The sequence below is a fragment of the Scyliorhinus torazame genome, chromosome 19, assembly GCF_047496885.1.
Source record: "Scyliorhinus torazame isolate Kashiwa2021f chromosome 19, sScyTor2.1, whole genome shotgun sequence".
Taxonomy (NCBI): Eukaryota; Metazoa; Chordata; class Chondrichthyes; order Carcharhiniformes; family Scyliorhinidae; genus Scyliorhinus; species Scyliorhinus torazame.
Window position 1 is genome coordinate 129,351,443 of NC_092725.1, and position 22,774 is coordinate 129,374,216.

At 44.3% G+C, this 22,774-nt stretch overlaps 1 protein-coding gene across 1 annotated transcript in view; it reads right to left on the minus strand.

Moving 5' to 3' along the window:
- Positions 1-5,648, minus strand: part of ing3 (inhibitor of growth family, member 3) — a 29,230-nt gene extending 23,582 nt beyond the window's left edge. The window contains exons 1-4 of the mRNA XM_072485222.1: positions 5,455-5,648; positions 5,258-5,329; positions 1,687-1,787; positions 243-308 (exon numbers count right to left, since the gene is read on the minus strand). Coding sequence (XP_072341323.1) covers positions 243-308; positions 1,687-1,787; positions 5,258-5,329; positions 5,455-5,482 — 267 coding nt within the window. The 5' untranslated portion in view covers positions 5,483-5,648. The remainder of the gene's footprint in view (positions 1-242; positions 309-1,686; positions 1,788-5,257; positions 5,330-5,454) is intronic.
- Positions 5,649-22,774: the final 17,126 nt, after the last annotated feature.

The window sequence follows — 22,774 nt, forward strand, 5'->3', positions numbered from 1 at the left end:
GCAATATTATATATTTTTCTTCTGCTCACTCGGAAAGTCACTTCTTCAAAAAGTCAAGATGCTAAGTCAGGCAGGATCTTCCAATCCTAAAACCACGATGTGTGCAATTTACTGGGTTATTTCCATATTGACAATACTCAAGTTTCCTTTCCATTGCCACGTGCAATATTTCACCAGATATTAATGCTAGAGATGTAGCTCTCTGGGCTAGATTTATACTTTTTCTTGGGACACCTACTTACCAAATCATAAATTTGATTTGCTAACTGGACTTTTTCATCAGCATCTTCCAAGGCTTTATAGTAGTCCTATAAAAATGAGATTCAAAAAATTAATTACGCATTTATTAAATTTTAGTGGAGAAAATTGTGATCTAGCAGGCAAGTCAGCATGCATTGGTGCCGGTCCCCGGCCCGGATAAATGGAGATGGTTAGAGACATTCGGCTGTAAAATCACCTGTCAAAGCCAAAATTAATTATGATTGACACAAGGGGTGATCAACCAGCATTGTGGTGACACCCTGTAACATACGAAAAGCTGAAAGAAAAAAGAAGCAAAAGAGATAGAGAAAAATGGCATGATCACTTACTTTCTCTCATGGTTACCATGGCACTGGCATAAACTATTTTGATGTGTTCAGTTATCATCTGTCAATACCACTTATTATTGAATGTGTTGCTATATTCCTGTACAGGAGGCCCCAAAACACAAATCAAGAAGCTCTACTGAAAACAAATACATAGTCTGCTCTGCTAGTTTCTTTTTTATAAAGGTCAGTATTTGTATTAGAAGTGCTTTAGAATCATATTTTTGGCCAGTAATTATAGTCCCAGATGACCATAGGCTGCTTTCCCCTTTGAGGGAGAGAGCTGACTGGTGGTGATTTCACCCAAGGACCACCACTCCTCAGGCGAGGAGCAAGGTTGAGAAGGCAGTCCATCATGAATAACCTCAGCCGGTACAGGAGTTGAACCTGCGTTGTTGGCTTCGCTCAGCATCACAAATCACCTGTCCAGCCAATTGAGATAAATCGGCCCATAAGTAATCGCTTAATTGAGGCATAAACAAAATGCTCATGGATAGTCCAATAAGTTTATCTAGTAATCAACTGGGCATTATAGATCAGGAAGATTTCAAGTTCAATCAATGCTAACCTGCCAGGTCTCACCAGGGCTTGGAATATAGGCACTAGAACTGACTTCTGCACATCCTGGTTAAGGAGAAGACAATATGCTTGTTTTCCTGATCCTTGATGGAAGTGCATTTGTGTCGATGCTATATTAGCATATTAGGTTTGGTTGCAATTCTCATGGTTCAATAGCTTACTGGAACTTACTGCCGAGGCTCACAAATTGATAATGGATTTTTAGACAAAGGGCAGGCAGTAACCATAGAACACCTTCAGATGAGGAAAGGAGAAAATTGACAAGATGAGGAAATGAAACCTTTGTTAAAAGTAAAATTTTACATTATTGACAATCAAGTTTAAATTTTTTGCAAGCAGTATTTGGTACCGCCAAGCACTGTTGCAGAATTGCACTATTCTATCAATATTTGTTTCATCACCCATGTTATGCAAACACTTGTGTTTGCAAAACCCATGTTGAGTTGCTCTAATGTTATGAACAAATTTACAACTAGTATTTTGCTAATAGTTTAAAGGAAACTAATCAAACCGCACTTGCCTTCTTGATTGCCTCCATTTGTTCCTCTCTCCATTCTGGCTTGTTTTTTTTCGCATTGACAAAGAATTCATTCACCCTTTGTTCTAACTGATCCATTGCATCTGTGTGGGGAGGAAATTAAAATCAGCTATTTTCACAGCACACATAAGGGTCTTTTAAATTGCCAATGTAGTGTGCCCACAAGTTTAATCTACATCAGTATTTTTGATCTTTCATCGTTGTTGTGAACAAAAGGTAGATGGAATATTTAAATGAAGGAAAAATTAAATTTAGTGCCCATCCTTATGATGAAATGGACTTTCCTTATCTGAATTGGAGCAGCTCAACCGACAACAGGGCTTGAAGAAAGTCTTCAAAAAGCCTATATTTCTACAATTTGGATAGATTTCTCGATAGCTTGATTACAGGTACCAATTTTTGAAATTGGTCAATGCATAGACCACTCAAGGACTCTACTATCTGGTGGCAATTAAACACTTCCGCCGTGTGATTCACCACTATTAGGTTGTATGAGAATTTATACAATTTCTCAAGTAATTGTAGGATATTACTTTGCAGGTTGCACAGCAACCAACAACTATATTCACAGGAACACTGACTAAGGATACGTCAGCCCAATTAGAGTGCAGTTATAATAAAGTGAGACAAGTGCATATTGCAGTACTTCAAGGTAAATTAAGGGTTCCCAGGAATAGCGACCAATGGCAACTTGCATTGAAGTGCAGTGCAATTTTTATTATTGTGCCCTCTTAATGTTTTCAATTAACATTTATAAGATTACTATTTTTTTTCTGTATTGTTTGCATTTTATGTTTTGAAAAGAGTTAACCATAAAGGAAGGGATATAGAAGAAACTTAACAGAATAACAAGAAATTTACAGATGAGAAAATTCAGCCCACCAGCAAATCTCTAAAATCCCTCAATTTGCAGCATCCAATTCTTTGTTAGATAATAAAGTAAACCTGGAAAAACTTCAGAAATGCCAAGTAGCACAGCTTCATGCTTGAAATGAAAAACACTTATTGTCACAAGTAGGCTTCAAATGAAGTTACTGTGAAAAGCCCCTAGTCGCCACATCCCGGCGCCTGTTCGGGGAGGCTGTTACGGGAATTGAACCGTGCTGCTGGCCTGCCTTGGTCTGCTTTCAAAGCCAGCGATTTAGCCCTGTGCTAAACAGCCCCTGTGAAGGTAAAGTTTAGAACAAATACCAAAAGGCATTCTTTACATTATTTTTTTTCCTTGAAAATTGAATGGGCTGCTGGCAGTAGTGACTGAAATCATCACCATAATTGAATAAATACCAATAAAATTATAGTATAGTATTCTGGAAAAATATATAGTCCAGAGGGCCTTTTAGCTGTTTTTCGTAATGTATAACTGATCAGAATTTTAAAAAGCAAGGTCTGTTTATACAATAAGTTTGTAAACTGTAAATTGCTACCACAGTAACTTCAAATTTTAATAAAGTTATGAGGTCATCCAATTATCTTCAAGTTTTCTTTGCACTTAAGTAAACCTTCCATTTGTTTTAACTAGTTACTGAAAAATTAATCTCTTTGAATCAGTTGTAAAACTTAGAACTACTTCAGAAATTGTTCTAAGGTTTTTTTCAACCTTCAGCTGATGTTTACCTCGTAAACTAGACAGTGAACAAATTATTGAAAACAACAAATATCTGTAACTGCATGTTGTCTATGAGGTTGCTGTTTTAATAACATACACTATTAATTTGAATTGAACCAGCCCATTCATAGGCTCTCAAGGCGGAAGGGGGGAGTAAAGATATTTGAAAAGAATAGTTCATGGCAAAACAGCATTGCTTGCGATATAGTTAAACTAGTCAGGAAGAAAAATCCTTCATAACTCTGCTCAGTGGGAATAAAATTAATGACAAGTAGCATCTCCAATGCCACAAAGCATTTAGCTGGACAACTTCAAATTGATTTTGAAGAGTTTGTTGAATTTTTGCCAAATGAACCTGATCATACAAACACAGTTGGAAGCAAACTTTAATTCAACATGCATGAAAACATTCTAGTTAGACTTCTAAAGTAATGCATCAAATTCAAATGTTTATACTTATATCCAAACACCAGTGGCAAAAGAAACTGGTTGATATTTCTGCTATGCAAATAAAGGTTATTGAGTCAATCCTCTTTTTAAAACAATTTTACTCAGTTATTATTAGATTGAATTGATAAAATTTAAATTGCATTTATTCTAGCGCGTGATTTCCATTTGATTTACTTTTGTGAATTGGGCAGCATAGTGGTTAGCACTGCTGCATATGGTACTGAAGACCCGGGTTCGATCCCAACCCTGGGTCAATGTCTGTGTGGAATTTGCACATTCTCCCCGTGTCTGCGTGGGTTTCACCCCCCACAATCCAAAGATGTGCAGGTTAGGTGGACTGGCCAGACTAAATTGCCCCTTAATTGGGTGAAAAAATAATTGGGTACTAAAATTTACTTTTGTGAATATTTCAGAATATCTTGAACCAAATTCTTAAATGAGAATGGCACAAGGACTCAATACTAAAAACAGAAAACTTAGATGACCATTTTCATGTTATGCCAACGAAGCATTTCATTATTTAATGCAATGCGGATGCACAAATGCAACACTGCAAGAAAATTTACAGGATCACAAAAGTTAATTTCATAAGTGTAGGCGGCGGGCTAAAAGCCATCGTGAAGCAACTGCTGTGGTATTAGCAGTTACAATGACATCAAAATATTATGTGGCATGGGGAAGGGCACAGAAAACAGAATACCTTCCACATGTTCACTCCGAACCCAAGTGAAAGAACCATACCACCAACAGTAGTTAAAATCATAACTGAAAAATTTATAGTTAATCCCCCCACAAATCCAAGTGCGGCTGGCATCACTTTCTCAAAAGGAAAAGAGCAGCAGCCCACCAGGCCCCGGACCAAGTGAAGATGAACACGCTGTTGCTACGATGCTTTGACAAAGAGTCACCCAGACTCGAAATGTCAAGCTCCCTTCTCTCTTCACGGACGCTGTCAGACCCGCTGAGGCCGTCCAGCATTTTCTGTTTCAGATTCCAACATCTGCTTTCATCTTGCTGCTGTGGTGGGTGGGTGTGTGTGTGTGTCGCTGACATTACGACTCTAAAATAATAATCTTTATTATGGTCACAAGCAGGCTTACATTAACGCTGCAATGAAGTTGCTGTGAAAATCCACAAATAGTGACAAAAAAAAACATGAAACATTATCTAAAAGAGGGTGGGGGAGTCAACATAAATGTAAAAATTATAATAATTGCAAGAGGTGAGATTATATCCAAAACAATTTCTGCAAAACCAAAGTTAAAAAGTAGGACCGATTATTTTGGCCGAAACTTTTGTTCACTGGAGGTTTTATTTGCAAGGTGGAATGTTAAAGAAGGAGCAGCCCCGAGGGTATTTTAAAGTGTGTGTTTGGCTGGGGGTGGTTGGCGGAGGCGGCGAGTTTGGGACTCCTTCTCGCTGTGTGTCTGTCTGGGATGAGGAGCGGGCGCTCCGTGTGCCGTGCGGCTCTGACATGACTAGCGTGGCTCTGCATACTCTGCACTTGCAGGTCCATCTCCCTCATTTCCGTAAACCTGTCGCGCAGATCCATGGGAAGTTGTTCGATCACTGCCGAGAGAGAGAGAGAAAAAAACAACAGCGTTAATGGCGGCCCCGGCTTCCTCAAAACCCCAGTCCCAAATCTAACAACAAGAAACAGAACAAATCACAACTCCCCGCCCCTCAATACTCACTCTCCAAGTAATCCTCCAGGTACAACATGTCGAGCGAACGTGGATGTTTTTCAACCGGGTGTTCTTTTTTGATTGAAAATATATAATTTCTTTCGCCTTCTTCTTCCTCCTCCCCTCCCCCTTTAAAATGGTTCCAATATGGCGCCCGGAGCCAGCGGTCGTCTGTCCGTTGGAGAGTCAGAGGGAAGAGAAAAAAAAAACTGCCGCTGCTCGAGCTCCCGGGCCCGCCCCCTCCCCGCGCAGGCTCGTCCGCCGCTCCCATTGGCAGAACCCGGCGGCCTCCATTGTGTCGTCACCCGCGCGAGCGGACACGCCCACCGCGCCAGAGGCACGCCGGGAGATTCGGTGCCGCGGCGGGTGACTTGTCGTTGAGGCAGGCGGGCGGACGGACGGGTAGTTCTTGAGCTTTCTGCCCGGCGATAAAAAATTGGGGGCGGAAAAAAAAAAAAATAGACGGCGGGAGGCTTCGTCCGTTCGGCGTCGTTCTGTTATTTCTTGGTCGTTGTTTCGGGTCGTTTGAATAATAAGACGCGCTTCCGTTTCCAGCGTGGCTGCAAGGCGCCGCTCTCTAATGTGCGCGGACGTCCCGCAGTGAGCTCCATGCAACAGCCCCCGGCCCTTCCTGCCGGTGCAGACTTAAGGGGAGCGAATTAGTCCCGCTCCCCACACCGAGTTCCGTTCCCTTCAGAAAGTGACCATTGGAACTACGCACCCCCCCTGCCCCAGGTTTACGGGCATTTCCAGAGCGTGGCGCTTCGTCCTCTGGTCGAGTCTTAAAACTAATGTGTTTATTTTAAAATTCCCTTCCTCCTGTTGCTGACTCCATAGCGAGTCTGAACTTGGAGCGGCTGGGAAAGATGACAAGAATTCGCAAGGCTGTCTTCTAACAGACCAAAAGCGCTTCTGTTTCCGTAAATCATAGAATTTACAGTGCAGGAGGAGGCAATTCGTCCGATCGAGTCTACACCGGCCCTCGGAAAGAGCACCCTACTTAAGCCCACACTTCTGCCCTATCCCAGTAACCCCACCTAATGTTTTTGGACACTAAGGGGCAATTTAGTGTGGGCAATCCACCTAACCTGCACATCTTTGGACTGGGACAAAACCCACATAGACACTGGGAGAACGTTCAGACTCCGCACAGACAGTGACCCAAGCCGGGAATCAAACCTAGGTCCCCGCTGCTGTGAAGCAACAGTGCTAACTACTGTGCAGCCCAAACTTTCCATTTCATGTGAGGAAACAGCCTCTGACTGAAGGGACGATTCTTTAAAACTGAGGAATTTTTTCAGCCAGAGCGGTGGTGAATCTGTCGAATTCATTGCCGCAGAAGGCTGTGGAGGCCAGTTGTTAAGTGTCTTTTAAGACTGAAATAGATAGGTTCTTGATTATTATGGGGAGAAGGCAGGAAGGAGGGTGGGGGTAAGAAACAGCCATGATTGAATGGTGGAGCAGATTTGATGGGCTGAATAGCCTAATTCACTGATATCTTGTCTAACTTGACAACCCAAAAAAAAAAAATCACAGTTACACTTTGCATTGTCCCTTAATCATTCAATTTTCTACGGTGCTTGATCCAGGGCTGGACCGGTCGAGGTCCAGGACCGGGAGGAGGCCGGCAGCGGCCAGGGTACTCAAGGACTTCATGGAACAGATGGGAGGGGTAGACCCCTGGAGATTTGGTAGGCCTAGGAGTAAGGAGTTCTCATTTTTCTCCCATGTTCATAAAGTATACTCACGGATAGACTTTTTTGTCTTGGGAAGGGCACTGATTCCGAAGGTGACAGGGACGGAATATATGGCCATAGCCAATTTGGACCACGCTCCACATTGGGTGGACCTGGAGGTCGGAGAGGAAAAAGAACAGCACCCACTCTGGAGAATGGATATGGGGTTATTGGCGGATGAGGGGGTATGTTTAAGGGTGAGGGGGTGCATCGAAAGGTACTTGGAGCTTAATGACAATGGAGAGGTTCAGGTGGGAGTGGTCTGGGAGGCGTTGAAGGCAGTGGTTAGAGGGGAACTGATATCCATAAGGGCACATAAAGGGAAGCAAGAGGGTAAAGAAAGGGAGCGATTGCTGAAAGAACTTCTGAGGGTGGACAGGCAATATGCGGAGGCACCAGAGGAGGGACTACAGGGAAAGACAAAGGCTACATGTGGAATTTGACCTGCTGACCACGGGTAAGGCAGAGGCACAGTGGAGGAGGGCACAGGGTGTACAGTATTAGTATGGAGAGAAGGCGCGTCGGCCACTGGCCCACCAATTGAAGAGGGGAGCAGCGAGGGAGATAGGTGGGTTGAGAGATGAGGGAGAGAGTGAATGGGGTGTTCAAGGCATTTTATGAGAGGTTATATAAGGCTCAGCCCCCGGAAGGGAAGGAGGGAATGATGCATTTCCTGGATCAGCTGGAATTCCCTAAGGTGGAGGAGCAGGAGAGGGCGGGACTGGGAGCACAGATTGAGATGGAGGAGGTGGTAAAAGGGATTGGGAGCATGCAGGCGGGGAAGGCCCCGGGACCGGACGGATTCCCGGTGGAATTTTAAAGGAAGTATATGGACCTCCTGGCCCCGCTTTTGACGAGAACCTTCAATGAGGCCAGGGAAAGGGGGCAGCTGCCCCGACTATGTCGGAGGCAACGATATCGCTCCTTTTGAAGAAGGAAAAAGACCAGCTGCAGTGTGGGTCCTACAGGCCGATTTCCCTTTTAAATGTAGATGCTAAGCTCCTGGCTATGGTGATGGCGACGAGGATAGAGGACTGTGGTCCACGAGGATCAAACTGGGTTCGTTATGGGGAGACAGCTGAACACGAACATACGGAGGTTGCTAGGGGTAATGACGATGCCCCCACCAGAGGGGGAGGCGGAGATAGTGGTGGCAATGGACGCCGAGAAAGCATTCGACAGAGTGGAGTGGGATTATCTGTGGGAGGTGCTGAGGAGATTTGGTTTTGGAGAAGGGTATATCGGATGGGTACAGCTGCTGTATAGGGCCCCGGTGGCGAGCGTGGTCACGAACAGACAGAGGTGACCTCTGTCTCTTTGCTAGAGCTGTTGAGGAGAGTTTAAACTAATGTGACAGGGGGATGGGAACCGATGCAGGAAGTTGGAAGGTAGTAAAACAGGGACAGAAATAAAAGGCAGTAAGGGGGAAAGTGTAAGGCAGAGAAGCCATAGTCAAAAATCAAAAAGGGCGACAGTAGAAGGTACAGTGACTGAGGGGAGCTCAGTGAATAGGACCAGGAATACTAAAAGAAATAAAATGGGAAGTGAAAACATTAATGGTAAGCGATGCGGCAGGTTGTTACAGGAAGATGTGGGTTCGACGACAAGGAAAATTAGGAGAAAGGTTAAGAGGAAATATAACTTAGGAGAGGTTATTGACCGAGGTGTTAAGATTCAGAACCGAGGTAAAAAAGCCAACATAAGTGTACTTTACCTGAATGCTCGTAGTATTCGGAATAAGGTAAATGAGTTGATGGCGCAAATCATCGTGAATGACTATGATTTAGTGGCCATTACTGAAACATGGTTAAAGGATGGTCACGACTGGGAGTTAAATATCCGAGGGTATCAAACTTTTCGGAAGGACAGAGTGGATGGTAAGGGAGGTGGTGTAGCTCTGTTATTTAAGGATGACATCCGGGCAACAGTAAGGGATGACATCGGTGCTATGGAGGATAAGGTTGAATCCATTTGGGTGGAAATCAGGAATAGTAAGGCGAAAAAGTCACTGATAGGAGTAATCTATAGGCCACCAAATAGTAACATTATGGTGGGGCAGGCAATAAACAAAGAAATAACAGATGCATGTAGAAATGGCACAGCAGTTATCATGGGGGATTTTAATCTACATGTTGATTGGTTTAACCAGGTCGGTCAAGGCAGCCTTGAGGAGGAGTTTATAGAATGTATCCGCGATAGTTTCCTCGAACAGTATGTAATGGAACCTACGAGGGAACAAGCGGCCCTAGATCTGGTCCTGTGTAATGAGACAGGATTGATTCAGGATCTCATAGTTAGGGATCCTCTCGGAAGGAGCGATCACAATATGGTGGAATTTAAAATACAGATGGAGGGTGAGAAGGTAAAATCAAGCACTAGTGTTTTGTGCTTAAACAAAGGAGATTACAATGGGATGAGAGAAGAACTAGCTAAGGTAGACTGGGAGCAAAGACTTTATGGTGAAACAGTTGAGGAACAGTGGAGAACCTTCCAAGTGATTTTTCACAGTGCCCAGCAAAGGTTTATACCAACAAAAAGGAAGGACGGTAAAAAGAGGGAAAATCGACCGTGGATATCTAAGGAAATAAGGGAGAGTATCAAATTGAAGGAAAAAACATACAAAGTAGCAAAGATCAGTGGGAGACTAGAGGACTGGGAAATCTTTAGGGGGCAACAGAAAGCTACTAAAAAAGCTATAAAGAACAGTAAGATAGATTATGAGAGTAAACTTGGTCAGAATATAAAAACAGATAGTAAAAGTTTCTACAAATACATAAAACAAAAAAGAGTGGCTAAGGTAAATATTGGTCCTTTACAGGATGAGAAGGGAGATTTAATAATGGGAGATGAGGAAATGGCTGAGGAACTGAACAGGTTTTTTGGGTCGGTCTTCACAGTGGAAGACACAAATAACATGCCAGTGACTGATGGAAATGAGGCTATGACAGGTGAGGACCTTGAGAGGATTGATATCACCAAGGAGGTAGTGATGGGCAAGCTAATGGGGCTAAAGGTAGACAAGTCTCCTGGCCCTGATGGAATGCATCCCAGAGTGCTAAAAGAGATGGCTAGGGAAATTGCAAATGCACTAGTGATAATTTACCAAAATTCACTAGACTCTGGGGTGGTCCCGGCGGATTGGAAATTAGCAAACGTGACACCACTGTTTAAAAAAGGAGGTAGGCAGAAAGTGGGTAATTATAGGCCAGTGAGCTTAACTTCGGTAGTAGGGAAGATGCTGGAATCTATCATCAAGGAAGAAATAGCGAGGCATCTGGATGGAAATTGTCCCATTGGACAGACGCAGCATGGGTTCATAAAGGGCAGGTCGTGCCTAACTAATTTAGTGGAATTTTTTGAGGACATTAACAGTGCGGTAGATAACGGGGAGCCAATGGATGTGGTATATCTGGATTTCCAGAAAGCCTTTGACAAGGTGCCACACAAAAGGTTGTTGCATAAGATAAAGATGCATGGCATTAAGGGGAAAGTAGGAGCATGGATAGAGGATTGGTTAATTAATAGAAAGCAAAGAGTGGGGATTAATGGGTGTTTCTCTGGTTGGCAATCAGTAGCTAGTGGTGTCCCTCAGGGATCAGTGTTGGGCCCACAACTGTTCACAATTTACATAGATGATTTGGAGTTGGGGACCAAGGGCAATGTGTCCAAGTTTGCAGACGACACTAAGATAAGTGGTAAAGCAAAACGTGCAGAGGATACTGGAAGTCTGCAGAGGGATTTGGACAGGCTAAGTGAATGGGCTAGGGTCTGGCAGATGGAATACAATGTTGACAAATGTGAGGTTATCCATTTTGGTAAGAATAACGGCAAAAGGGATTATTATTTAAATGATAAAAAATTAAAACATGCTGCTGTGCAGAGAGATCTGGGTGTGCTAGTGCATGAGTCGCAGAAAGTTGGTTTTCAGGTGCAACAGGTGATTAAGAAGGCAAATGGAATTTTGTCCTTCATTGCTAGAGGGATGGAGTTTAAGACTAGGGAGGTTATGCTGCAATTGTATAAGGTGTTAGTGAGGCCACACCTGGAGTATTGTGTTCAGTTTTGGTCTCCTTACTTGAGAAAGGACGTACTGGCACTGGAGGGTGTGCAGAGGAGATTCACTAGGTTAATCCCAGAGCTGAAGGGGTTGGATTACGAGGAGAGGTTGAGTAGACTGGGACTGTACTCGTTGGAATTTAGAAGGATGAGGGGGGATCTTATAGAAACATATAAGATTATGAAGGGAATAGATAGGATAGATGCGGGCAGGTTGTTTCCACTGGCGGGTGAAAGCAGAACTAGGGGGCATAGCCTCAAAATAAGGGGAAGTAGATTTAGGACTGAGTTTAGGAGGAACTTCTTCACCCAAAGGGTTGTGAATCTATGGAATTCCTTGCCCAGTGAAGCAGTAGAGGCTCCTTCATTAAATGTTTTTAAGATAAAGATAGATAGTTTTTTGAAGAATAAAGGGATTAAGGGTTATGGTGTTCGGGCCGGAAAGTGGAGCTGAGTCCACAAAAGATCAGCCATGATCTCATTGAATGGCGGAGCAGGCTCGAGGGGCCAGATGGCCTACTCCTGCTCCTAGTTCTTATGTCTGACTACTTCCGTCTTCATAGAGGGACGAAGCAGGGGTTTCCCTGTCTCCGTTACTGTTTGCATTGGCGATTGAACCCCTGGCCATAGCACTGAGGGGCTCCAGGAAGTGGAGGGGAGTACTCAGGGGAGGAGAAGAACACCGGGTATCTTTGTATGCAGATGATTTATTGCTGTATGTTGCGGACCCAGTAGAGGGGATGCCTGAGATAATGCAGACACTTGGGAGTTTGGGGAATTTTCGGGGTACAAATTGAATATGGGGAAGAGTGAGTTGTTTGCGGTGCATCCGGGGGAGCAGAGCAGGGGAATAGATGACTTACCGCTGAGGAAGGTGACAAGAGATTTCCGGTACTTAGGGATTCAGATAGCCAGGAGTTGGGGAACCTTACATAGGCTTAATTTAACAAGATTGGTGGAACAGATGGAGGAGGATTTTAAGAGATGGGACATGGTGCCCCTGTCACTGGTGGGTAGAGTGCAGGCGGTCAAAATGGTAGTCCTCCCGAGATTCCTTTTTATGTTTCAGCGCCTTCCGGTGATGGTCACGAAGGCTTTTTTCAAGAGAATTGAGAAAAGTGTCATGAGTTTTGTGTGGGCCGGGAAGACCCCGAGAGTGAGGAGGGGGTTCTTGCAGCGTAGCAGGGATGGGGGGGGGGGGGGGGGGGCTGGCACTACCGAGCCTAAGTGAATACTACTGGGCCGCCAATATCTCAATGGTGTGTAAGTGGATGGGAGAAGGGGAGGGAGCGGCGTGGAAGAGATTGGAGATGGCGTCCTGCAAAGGAACCAGCCTACAAGCAATGGTGACGGCGCTGTTGCCGTTCTCCCCGAAGAAATACACCACAAGTCCAGTGGTGGTGGCAACACTAAAAATTTGGGGGCAGTGGAGACGACATAGGGGAAGGACGGGAGCCTCAGTGCGGTCCCCGATAAGAAATAACCATAGGTTTGTCCCGGGGAGAATGGATGGGGGATTTGGAGCATGGCAGAGAGCTGGGGTTGTGCAACTGAGAGATCTGTTCATAGACGGGACGTTTGCGAGTCTGGGAGCACTGACGGAAAAATATGGGTTGCCCCAAGGGAATGAATTTCGATACATGCAACTGAGGGCTTTTGCGAGGCAGCAGGTGAGGGAATTCCCGCAGCTCCCGATGCAGGAGATTCAAGATAGAATGATCTCGGGGACATGGGTGGGGGATGGTAGGGTGTCGGATATATACAGGGAAATGAGGGACGAGGGGGAGATCATGGTGGATGAGCTGAAGGGGAAATGGGAAGAAGAGCTGGGGGAAGAGATTGAGGAGGGGCTGTGGGCTGATGCCCTACGTAGGGTAAACTCGTCGTCCTCGTGCGCCAGGCTAAGCCTGATACAATTCAAGGTTTTACACAGGGCGCATATGACCGGAGCAAGGCTCAGTAAATTTTTCGGGGTAGAGGATAGGTGTGGGAGATGCTTGAGAAGCCCAGCAAACCACACCCACATGGTTTGGTCATGTCCGGCACTGCAGGAGTTCTGGGTGGGGGTGGTAAATGTGCTTTCGAAGGTGGTGGGGGTCCGGGTCGAGCCAGGCTGGGGGTTGGCTATATTCGGGGTTGCAGAAGAGCCGGGAGTGCAGGAGGCGAAAGAGGCTGATGCCTTGGCCTTTGCGTCCCTAGTAGCCCGGCGAAGGATATTGCTTATGTGGAAAGAAGCCAAACCCCCGGGCATGGAGACCTGGATAAATGACATGGCAGGGTTTATAAAACTAGAATGGATAAAGTTCGCACTAAGGGGTTCGGCTCAAGGGTTCACCAGGCGGTGGCAACCGTTCATTGACTACCTCGCAGAACGATAAAGGAAATGGGAAGGTAACAGCAGCAACCCAGGGGGGGGGGGGGGGGGGGGGTGGGAGGGGAGAGCCCGGGCAGGTCCTCAGGGGTGTTTTTGTATAGATATTCGTATTAGGCTATGTATATTGGATTGTTTGATTTTATTTTTGGAGAGTTATTATTTTTGATATGGCAGTTGCCATTTAGTTTATATATATATTTATTTATTTGTTAAAAACGGCCACTGTTATTTATACTGTTTTATTGTTGTAAAAAGGAAAACCTTTGTATTGTTTTGTTTGGCCAAAAAAATTTGAATAAAATATATTTTTAAAAAATCATTCAATATTCTCAGTTTCAGTCAAAGTGATTCTCAGCTCTTGAAGGTGTACTTCCATTCCTTTAGTTTCCCAAGCCGGTAGCTTTTAATGCCAGAACTGTCTTACACAGTGTGGATTTTCCTGGAGATCTCACTTTAGATCAAGGTAGACACGTCGGCCAGATTCTGTTCCAAGTCCTCAAGAATTTGGTCTTTTCAATCTGATCACAAGCTGTCACTTGCAGTACTGTGCAGTGAACTGTAGAGACTTTGAGCATCTTGCTACTTTACTGGGATATCTTGAAACCCTTCCCTTCTCAAAGTCAATATGCATGGAAATGTGAATCACATGGACCTTGTATCCAGGTAGAAATGCTGATCCTTTAGACCCCAATTCTATTCTTTCTTAAAATTAAATGGATATTTTAAAGCATAACACTTTACAACCCGACGTTCTCAACACCACTCTGGGACGTTGCGTATAAACATTGGCAAGTCAGGTTGCAGTTGTATAGAACATTAGGCCACACGGGGTATAGTATTCAATTCTGGTTGCCACGCTATCAGAAGGATGTGGAGGCTTTATAGAGGGTGCATAAGAGATTTGTCAGCATGTTGCCTGGTATGGAGGGCATTAGCTATGCGGCGAGGTTGAATAAACTTGGTTTGTTCTCACTGGAACAAAGGAGGTTGAGGGGTGACCTGATAGGTCCTGAAAGTTATGAGGGGCATAGACAGAGTGGATAGTCAGAGACCTTTTCCCAGGGTAGAGGGGTCAATTCCTAGGGGGCAAGGCATAGGTTTAGAGGAGATGTATGAGGCAAGTTTTTTTTACACAGAAGGTAGTGGGTGCCTGGAACTTGCTGCTGGAGGAGGTGGTGGAAGCAAGGACGATAGTGACGTTTAAGGGCCATCTTGACAAATACATGAATAGGATGGGAATAGAGGGATACAGACCCCGGAAGTGTAGAAGATTTTAGTTTAGACAGGCAACATGGTCGGCGCAGGCTTGGAGGGATGTTCCTGTGCTGTACTTTTCTTTGTTCTTTGTTGGAGACTACCAGTCTAACCTATGTAAACCAAGATGATGCCATTGTCTTCAAGTGTCAACAATTACAGCTATTAGCAAAACAGCTTGGGCCTCCCTTTAATCTTTTAACAGTTTGTTACCCAGGCCTGTTGCCAGACAGACTTCACACAGGTCACATGACCCCCCCTTCATTTTCCCTAAATTAACCACATGGTCCCAAGACACAACAATCATAAAACCTCAAGTGTGACAGTCATTATGACAAGCTTGGAAAATCCCTAAAAGCCTGCTTAAAAAATAAACCTATTTCCAATGGATTTTCCAGGAATATTTTAAACTTCGAGTCCAATATGACTTCTTCACATTTTGAAGAAGAGTCATATGCAACTCAAAACATCTTTGTTTCTCTCTACAGCAGCTGCCCGAACTGCAGAGGATTTCCAGAACTTTGTTTTTATTTCAGATTTCAGCATCCACGGTATTTTGCTTTTATATTAGATACTGTGTGTTTTTCCTGCATTACTATACTTCATAAGTACTTCATTGTCTTTATAGTGTTATGGGATCTCCTGAGTTTGTGTAAAGTGTGAAATAAATGCAAGTTTTATTTATTTTCCTTTCTTCCCAATAATTTACATGTACTTCCTTTAACCTAGTATACTGTAACTTAATATGCTACTCGGAAATGTTTGCACTATAAAATGGGTGTAATTATTTTAAAATGTCGTTTTTTTTCTCTTTGCTGTATCATGTTTATGCTGGATATGATGTGATACATAAAGTGTACTTAAACATTTCTCATACTTTGGTTGGAATTTTTTTCTGAATGGGTGGCAAACAAACAAAGTTTTTAAATAAAAACAAAATATTGGAAAATGCTCAGCAAGTCGAGCAGCATATAGAATCATAGAAAAGTTGCAGCACAGAAGGAGGCTACTTGGCCCATCTTGTCAATGCCAGCCTGAGGACATACAGGTGCCCTTTCTAATCCCACCTTCCTGCACCCAGTTCATAGGCCTGTAGATTAGAGCAGTGTTTTTCAAACTTTTTTCCCAGGGACCCATTTTTACCAACCGGCCAACCTTCAGGACCCAATGCCAACCGACCTATGCCGGTCGACCTTTGTAACCCACACCGGGCGACCTTCGTGACCCATGCCGGCTGACATTCGCGACCCACAATTTTCTCAGATTATTAATGGGAGAGGTGAAACTGATTGGTCCTCACAATCTCACTCTGATCAGGTTCACAGGAGGGGAGGGCTATGCACATATCGGGTTCAGAATTCCGCCAGTCCCTTTGTGCCATCTTAATTTTTGTGAGGACGGAAAATCCAACCTTGCACATGCAGATCGTGAAGGACAAAAGCAACAAAATGCTTGTTTTACTCAGTTCCGGATATTGGAGACGCTACTCCAGAATGCTGGCAATTTCATTGACTTGTGCCGTGCTTTTAATGTGCTGTCACAGCTGAGGTACAGAAGTTCAATCAGCTCCATTTGGAGTCAGGCTTGCCAGTCCATTGACATTTTCCTTATTAATGCTGTTTTCTTTGATGTGTTGTAGCAGTGTGGGAAATGTGTCATAATTTTGGCTTTGTACTTGCAATTGCCAAACTTTCAATGACTTGGAAAGCTGTGATTGCTTCACAGTGCCAAAAGCAATCATCATCCTCTTGCAATTTGAGGTTCAGTTCATTTAAAATTAAAATGATGTCTGCGGTAAGACATAGTTTCATCAGCAAACGAATCAGTCAGAGAGGACAATTTCTCGAGGAGGAAAGCGTGATTTTGTACCTCAGTTCGTAAACTCTGAGTATCTCCCCGATTGACTGGTCATTACAGTAACTCTTCAAGCGGATGAAGTCCACCGTCATCGGGATTGACTGGTCACTGTTTTGATTCTATGCTTTATGTAGTCTGAAAGGTCAGCAAATAACTTATAGCCGCCCTTTAGTACACAGAGGGCGACAATGTGATGATTTCCCATGGCTTTCATTATACCCCTTGCCAAACGTTCAGTTCTGTCCATGATTAAACCATGAGGAATATATACTCTCACCGGATCATTTGAATAATGTTTCGGGATGTAAAACAGATCGAGGTCATAGCCTTGTTCATCATTGGTGATCACCATGCAGTCAGCCATCACCATGCAGTCAGCCACCACCATGCCGCGATCACACTTTGACCCCGGGTTCTGATCCCAACACTCCCGGTCCGCAGGCGCACTGATGAGCGGGCACGCATGCGCAGTGCGCCCGCATTGTTTTTGCTGGTTGTGGCCGTCATTTGTAAAGCCGCTCGCAGCCGGCATTGTTAAAAGCCGGCTGCTGTGGCTGTTGCACGTGAATTCCCGCGATTGGGAATTCTGCGATGGCTGGCTCCGCGACCCTCCTGACACCCGCCTGCGACCCACCCGCGGGTCATGACCCTCACTTTGAAAATGCCTGGCTTAGAGCACTTAGGTTGCAGTTCCAGGTACCTTTTAAAGGAGTTTAGGGTCTCTGCCTCCAACACCAATCCAGGCAGCAAATTTCAGCCTCCCACTACCCTCTGTAAAAAAGTTATTCCTCATGTCCCTTCTATACCTTCTACCACTTACCTTGAATCTATGTCCCCTGGTTCTAGAATTCTCCACCAAGGGAAAACAATTATCCTATCTCTTTCCCCTCATAATTTTGTACATCTCAATTAAGTCACCCTTTGTTCCAAGGAAAATAGCCTTAATCTATCCAATCTCTCCTCGTAGCTACACTTTTCTAGCCCTGGCAACATTCTTGTAAACCTCCTCTGCACTCCCCAGAGCAATAATGTCCTTCCCGTAATGTGGCAACTAGAAGCACACAACGTTCCAGTTGTGACCACACTAGTGTTTTATATAATACTAACATATCCTTATTTTTATATTCTATACCTCTGCCAATGAAAGAGCATTTTGTATGCTTTCTTAACATTTCTTTCCATTGAACTGCTGGGTTTAGAGACCTGTGTACTTGTACACCAAGATCTCTCAATTTATCTACCCCTCTTAGTCTAGTACCATTTATTGTGTTCTTCCTATAATTGTTTGCCTTCCCAAAATGTATGACCTCACACTTCTCTGTGTAAAATTCCATGGTACGAAGTCTCACAGCATCAGGTTAAAATCCCAACAGGTTTATTTATTTTATTTTTAAAAATAAATTTAGTGTACCCAATTCATTTTTTCCAATTAAGGGGCAATTTAGTGTATTCAATCCACCTACCTTGCACATCTTTGGGTTATGGGGGCGCAACCCACGCAAACACGGGGAGAATGTGCAAACTCCACACAGACAGTGACCCAGAGCCGGGATTGAACCTGGGACCTCAGCGCCGTGAGGCAGCAGGTCTAACACACTGCGCTACCGTGCTGCCTTGCAACAGGTTTATTTGAAATCACGAGCTTTCGGAGCGCTGCTCCTTCATTAAATTCCATGCCTCTTTATCGCCCAATCCATCTCCAACATTTTGGAGATTATAGCTATCCTCTACACTGTCCATCACTCGGCCAATTTTTGTGTCATCTGCAAATTTCCCAATCATGCTCCCCACATTCAGGGCATTTGGAAAGCCAAAGCGCTATCCATCAGAGTCAGCATGGTTTTATGAAAGGCAAATCATGTTTGACTAATTTGTTTGAGTTCTTCGAAAATGTAACAAACAAAGTAGATAATGGGGATCCTGTAGATGTGGTATATCTGGACTTCCGGAAGGCGTTTGATAAAGTGACGCACAGAAGGTTGATTCACACGATGAGATCACATGGGATTAAGGGTAACTTTTTAGCTTGGGTAGAAGACTGGCTGATGGAAGGAGATAGAGAGTCAGAATAAATGGGTATTTTTCCGGCTGGCAAGATGTAATTAGTGGGGTGCCACAGGCTTCAGTCCTTGGGCCCCAGCTATTTACAATCTATTAACGACTTGGATACAGGGATAGAAGGTTCTATAACCATATTTGCAGATGACACAAAAATAGGCAGGACAGTAAGTTGAAATGAAGAAATAAGAACCATACAAATGGATATAGATAGGTTAGGAGAGTGGGCCAAAATGTGACAGATGGAGTTTAACGTAGATAAGTGTGAGGTCATGCATTTTGGTCGAAAAAAATGGAAAGGCAACTTATCATCTAAATGGGGAGAGACTTTGTGGTGCTCCAATGCAGAGGAATCTGGGTGTCCTTGTGTATGAGTCACAGAAAACGAGCATGCAGGTGCAGCAGGTAATAAGGAAAGCAAATGGAATGTTGGCATTTACAGCAAAAGGAATTGAGTATAAAGGTAAGGACGTTTTGTTGTAAGTAAAAGGAGATGCTCTGGCTGATTCCGCAATCCAGCTCTTGGTCTGTAACATTGTAGGTAGCAGATGAGGAAGATATCAGCCATGATAGAATGGTGGAGCAGACTCGATGGGCCGAATGGCCCAATTCTGCTCCTGTGTCTTATGAACGTCCAAATCGTTAATATATAACATGAACAGTAAGGGTCCCAACACAGCCCTGTGGAACACCTCTAGAAACAACTTTCCAATTGCAAGGGCAGCCATCGACCATTACACTTTGTTTCATGTTACTAAGCCAACTTTTTATCCAGTTTGCCACATTTCCCTGTATCTCATGGGCTTTCACTTTCTTGACCAATCTGCCACGTGGGACTTTGTCAGACAAACGCCTTGCTAAAATCCACGCACAGCACATCCACGGCACTATCTTCATCAACCCTTCTTGTCACTTTCTCAAAGAATTCAATCAAATTTGCGAGGCAAGACCTTCCTTTAACAAATCCATGCTGACTATCCCTGACTAGTCCATGCCTTTCTATGTGATAGTTAATCCTATCTCTCAGGATTGATTCTACTAATTTGCGCACCACTGAACTAAGACTAACTGGCCTATAATTGTTCAGCATTTCCCTTGATCCCTTTTTAAACAACGGTAACACGTTTGCATTTCCCCAATCCTCCATTACCTCCCCTGTGTCTAGTGAGGATTGGAAAATCATCCTCAAAGCGTCTGCTATCTCCTCCCTGACCTCCTTCAGTGGACTTGGAAACAATCCATTGGCCCAGGCAACTTATCAACTTCCAAGGATTTCAATCCTTCGAGTACTTCCTCTCTCTTTATGATTATCACATCCAGTATCTCACAGTGTTCCTCCTGGACTACTGTACCTTCATCATTCATTTCCTACTAACCCTAATTTAAAACCCTTCCCATAGTCTCTGCATCTACACACAAGTTCCCTTCTTCCTCTCTGATAGGTTCCACTTTTTCCTTAACCAACCTTTTACCATTAATATATTGTTAAAATATCTGGGTTTTCTTTAACTTTACTTATTAATCTTTTTTCATGCCCTCTCTTTGATTTCCCTTTTGACTTTGTCCCCGCACTTCCAAAACGTGTCTAGGGTATCTGCAATGCTTAGTTCTTTATGCCTATTGTACGCTTTCTTTTTCGCTTTGATCTTCCCCTGTATTCCTCTAGACAACCGGGGGGGGGGGGGGAGGGACTGAATTAGCAGTACCACTCTTATTTTTGGAGGGGAAATGTCGACTTTGTACACTTAGGATCTCTCATTTTAGTGCCTCTCACTGGTTTTCCACAGATTTATCCTCTAGCAATGCTGGCCAGTCCACCTCCCCCACCCGACTCCCCCCAAAAGCCTGCCCATCATCTACAAGGCAAAAGTCAGGAGTGTAATGGAATACTCTCCACTTGCCTGGATGAGTGCAACTCCAACAACACTCAGGAACGCAACACCATTCAGGACAAAGCAGTTCGCTTGATTGCTACCCCTTCCACAAGGGTAAAACGGTGACTAGGGAGAGGGTAGGGCCTCTTAAGGATAAACAAGGTCATCTATGTGCAGATTCACAAGGGATGGGTGTGATACTAAATGAATATTTCTCGTCAGTATTTACAGTTTCATAGAATTTACAGTGCAGAAGGAGGCCATTCAGCCCATCGAGTCTGCACCGGCTCTTGGAAAGAGCACCCTACCCAAGGTCAACACCTCCACCCTATCCCCATAACCCACAAACCCCACCCAACACTAAGACCAATTTTGGATCTCAGGGCAATTTATCATGGCCAATCCACCTAACCTGCACATCTTTGGACTGTGGGAGGAAACCGGAGCAACCGGAGGAAACCCACGCACACACGGGGAGGATGTGCAGACTCCGCACAGACAGTGACCCAAGCCGGAATCGAACCTGGGACCCTGGAGCTGTGAAGCAATTGTGCTACCAACAATGCTACCGTGCTGCCCAGTTGAGAAAGGCACAAATGTTAGGGAAATAAAAAGTGATGTTAAGATAGGATAGATGCGGGCAGGTTGTTTCCACTGGCGGGTGAAAGCAGAACTAGGGGGCATAGCCTCAAAATAAGGGGAAGTAGATTTAGGACTGAGTTTAGGAGGAATTTCTTCACCCAAAGGGTTGTGAATCTATGGAATTCCTTGCCCAGTGAAGCAGTTGAGGCTCCTTCATTAAATGTTTTTAAGATAAAGATAGATAGTTTTTTGAAGAATAAAGGGATTAAGGGTTATGGTGTTCGGGCCGGAAAGTGGAGCTGAGTCCACAAAAGATCAGCCATGATCTCATTGAATGGCGGAGCAGGCTCGAGGGGCCAGATGGCCTACTCCTGCTCCTAGTTCTTATGTTCTTATGTCTTGAGGAATGCATCAAGATGGATAAATCCCCGGGACCTGATGAAATGTACCCCAGGACGTTGTGGGAGGCTAGGGAGGAAATTGCCAGCACCCTAGCTGAGATACTTAAATCATCAACAGCCACAGGAGAGGTGCCTGAAGATTGGAGGGTAGCAAATGTTGTGCCCTTGTTTAAGAAGAGCAGTATGGGTAAGCCTGGGAACCACAGACCGCTGAGCCTTACTTTTGTAGTGGGTAAATTGTTAGAAGGTATTCTGAGGGACAAGATCTACAGGCATTTAGACAGGCAAGGTCATGTCTCACCAATTCAATTGAGTTTTTTTTGAAGGGGTGACCAAGAAGGTAGATGAGGGCAGTGTAATCAATGTTGTCTACATGGACTTTAGTAAGGCCTTTGACAAGGTACCGCATGGTAGGTTGTTGCAAAAAGTTAAATCTCACAGAATCCAGGGTGAGGTAGCCAATTGGATACAAAATTGACTTGGCGACAGAAGGTGGTTGTGGAGGATGGTTTTTCAAACTGGAGGCCTGTGACTAGTGGTGTGTCTCAGGGATCGGTGCTGGGTCCACTGTTATTTGTTATATATATTAATGATTTGGATGAGAATGTCGGAGGCATGGTTAGTAAGTTTGAAGATGACACCAAGATTGGTGGCATAGTGGAGAGTGAAGAATGTGAAATAAGATTGCAACAGGATCTTGACCAATTGGGCCAGTGGGCCAATGAATGGCAGATGGAGTTCAATTTGGATAAATGTGAGGTGATGCGTTTTGGAAGATCAAATCAGGGCAGGACCTACTCAGTTAATGGTAGGGGGTTGGGGAGAGTTACAGAACAAAGAGATTTAGGGGTACAGGTTCAGAGCTCCTTGTAGGTGGTGTCGCAGGTGGACAGGCTGATGAAGAAGGCATTCAGCATGCTCGGTTTTGTTGGTCAGAATATTGAATACAGGAGTTGGCACATCTTGTTGAAGTTGTACAAGACATTGGAAAGACCCCACACATGGAATACTGTGTTCAGTTTTGGTCATCTTTTAATAGGAAGGATATTGTTAAACTAGAAAGAGTACAGAAGAGATTTATGAGGATGCAACCAGGACTTGATGGTCTGAGTTATAAGGAGAGGCTGGATAGGCCTG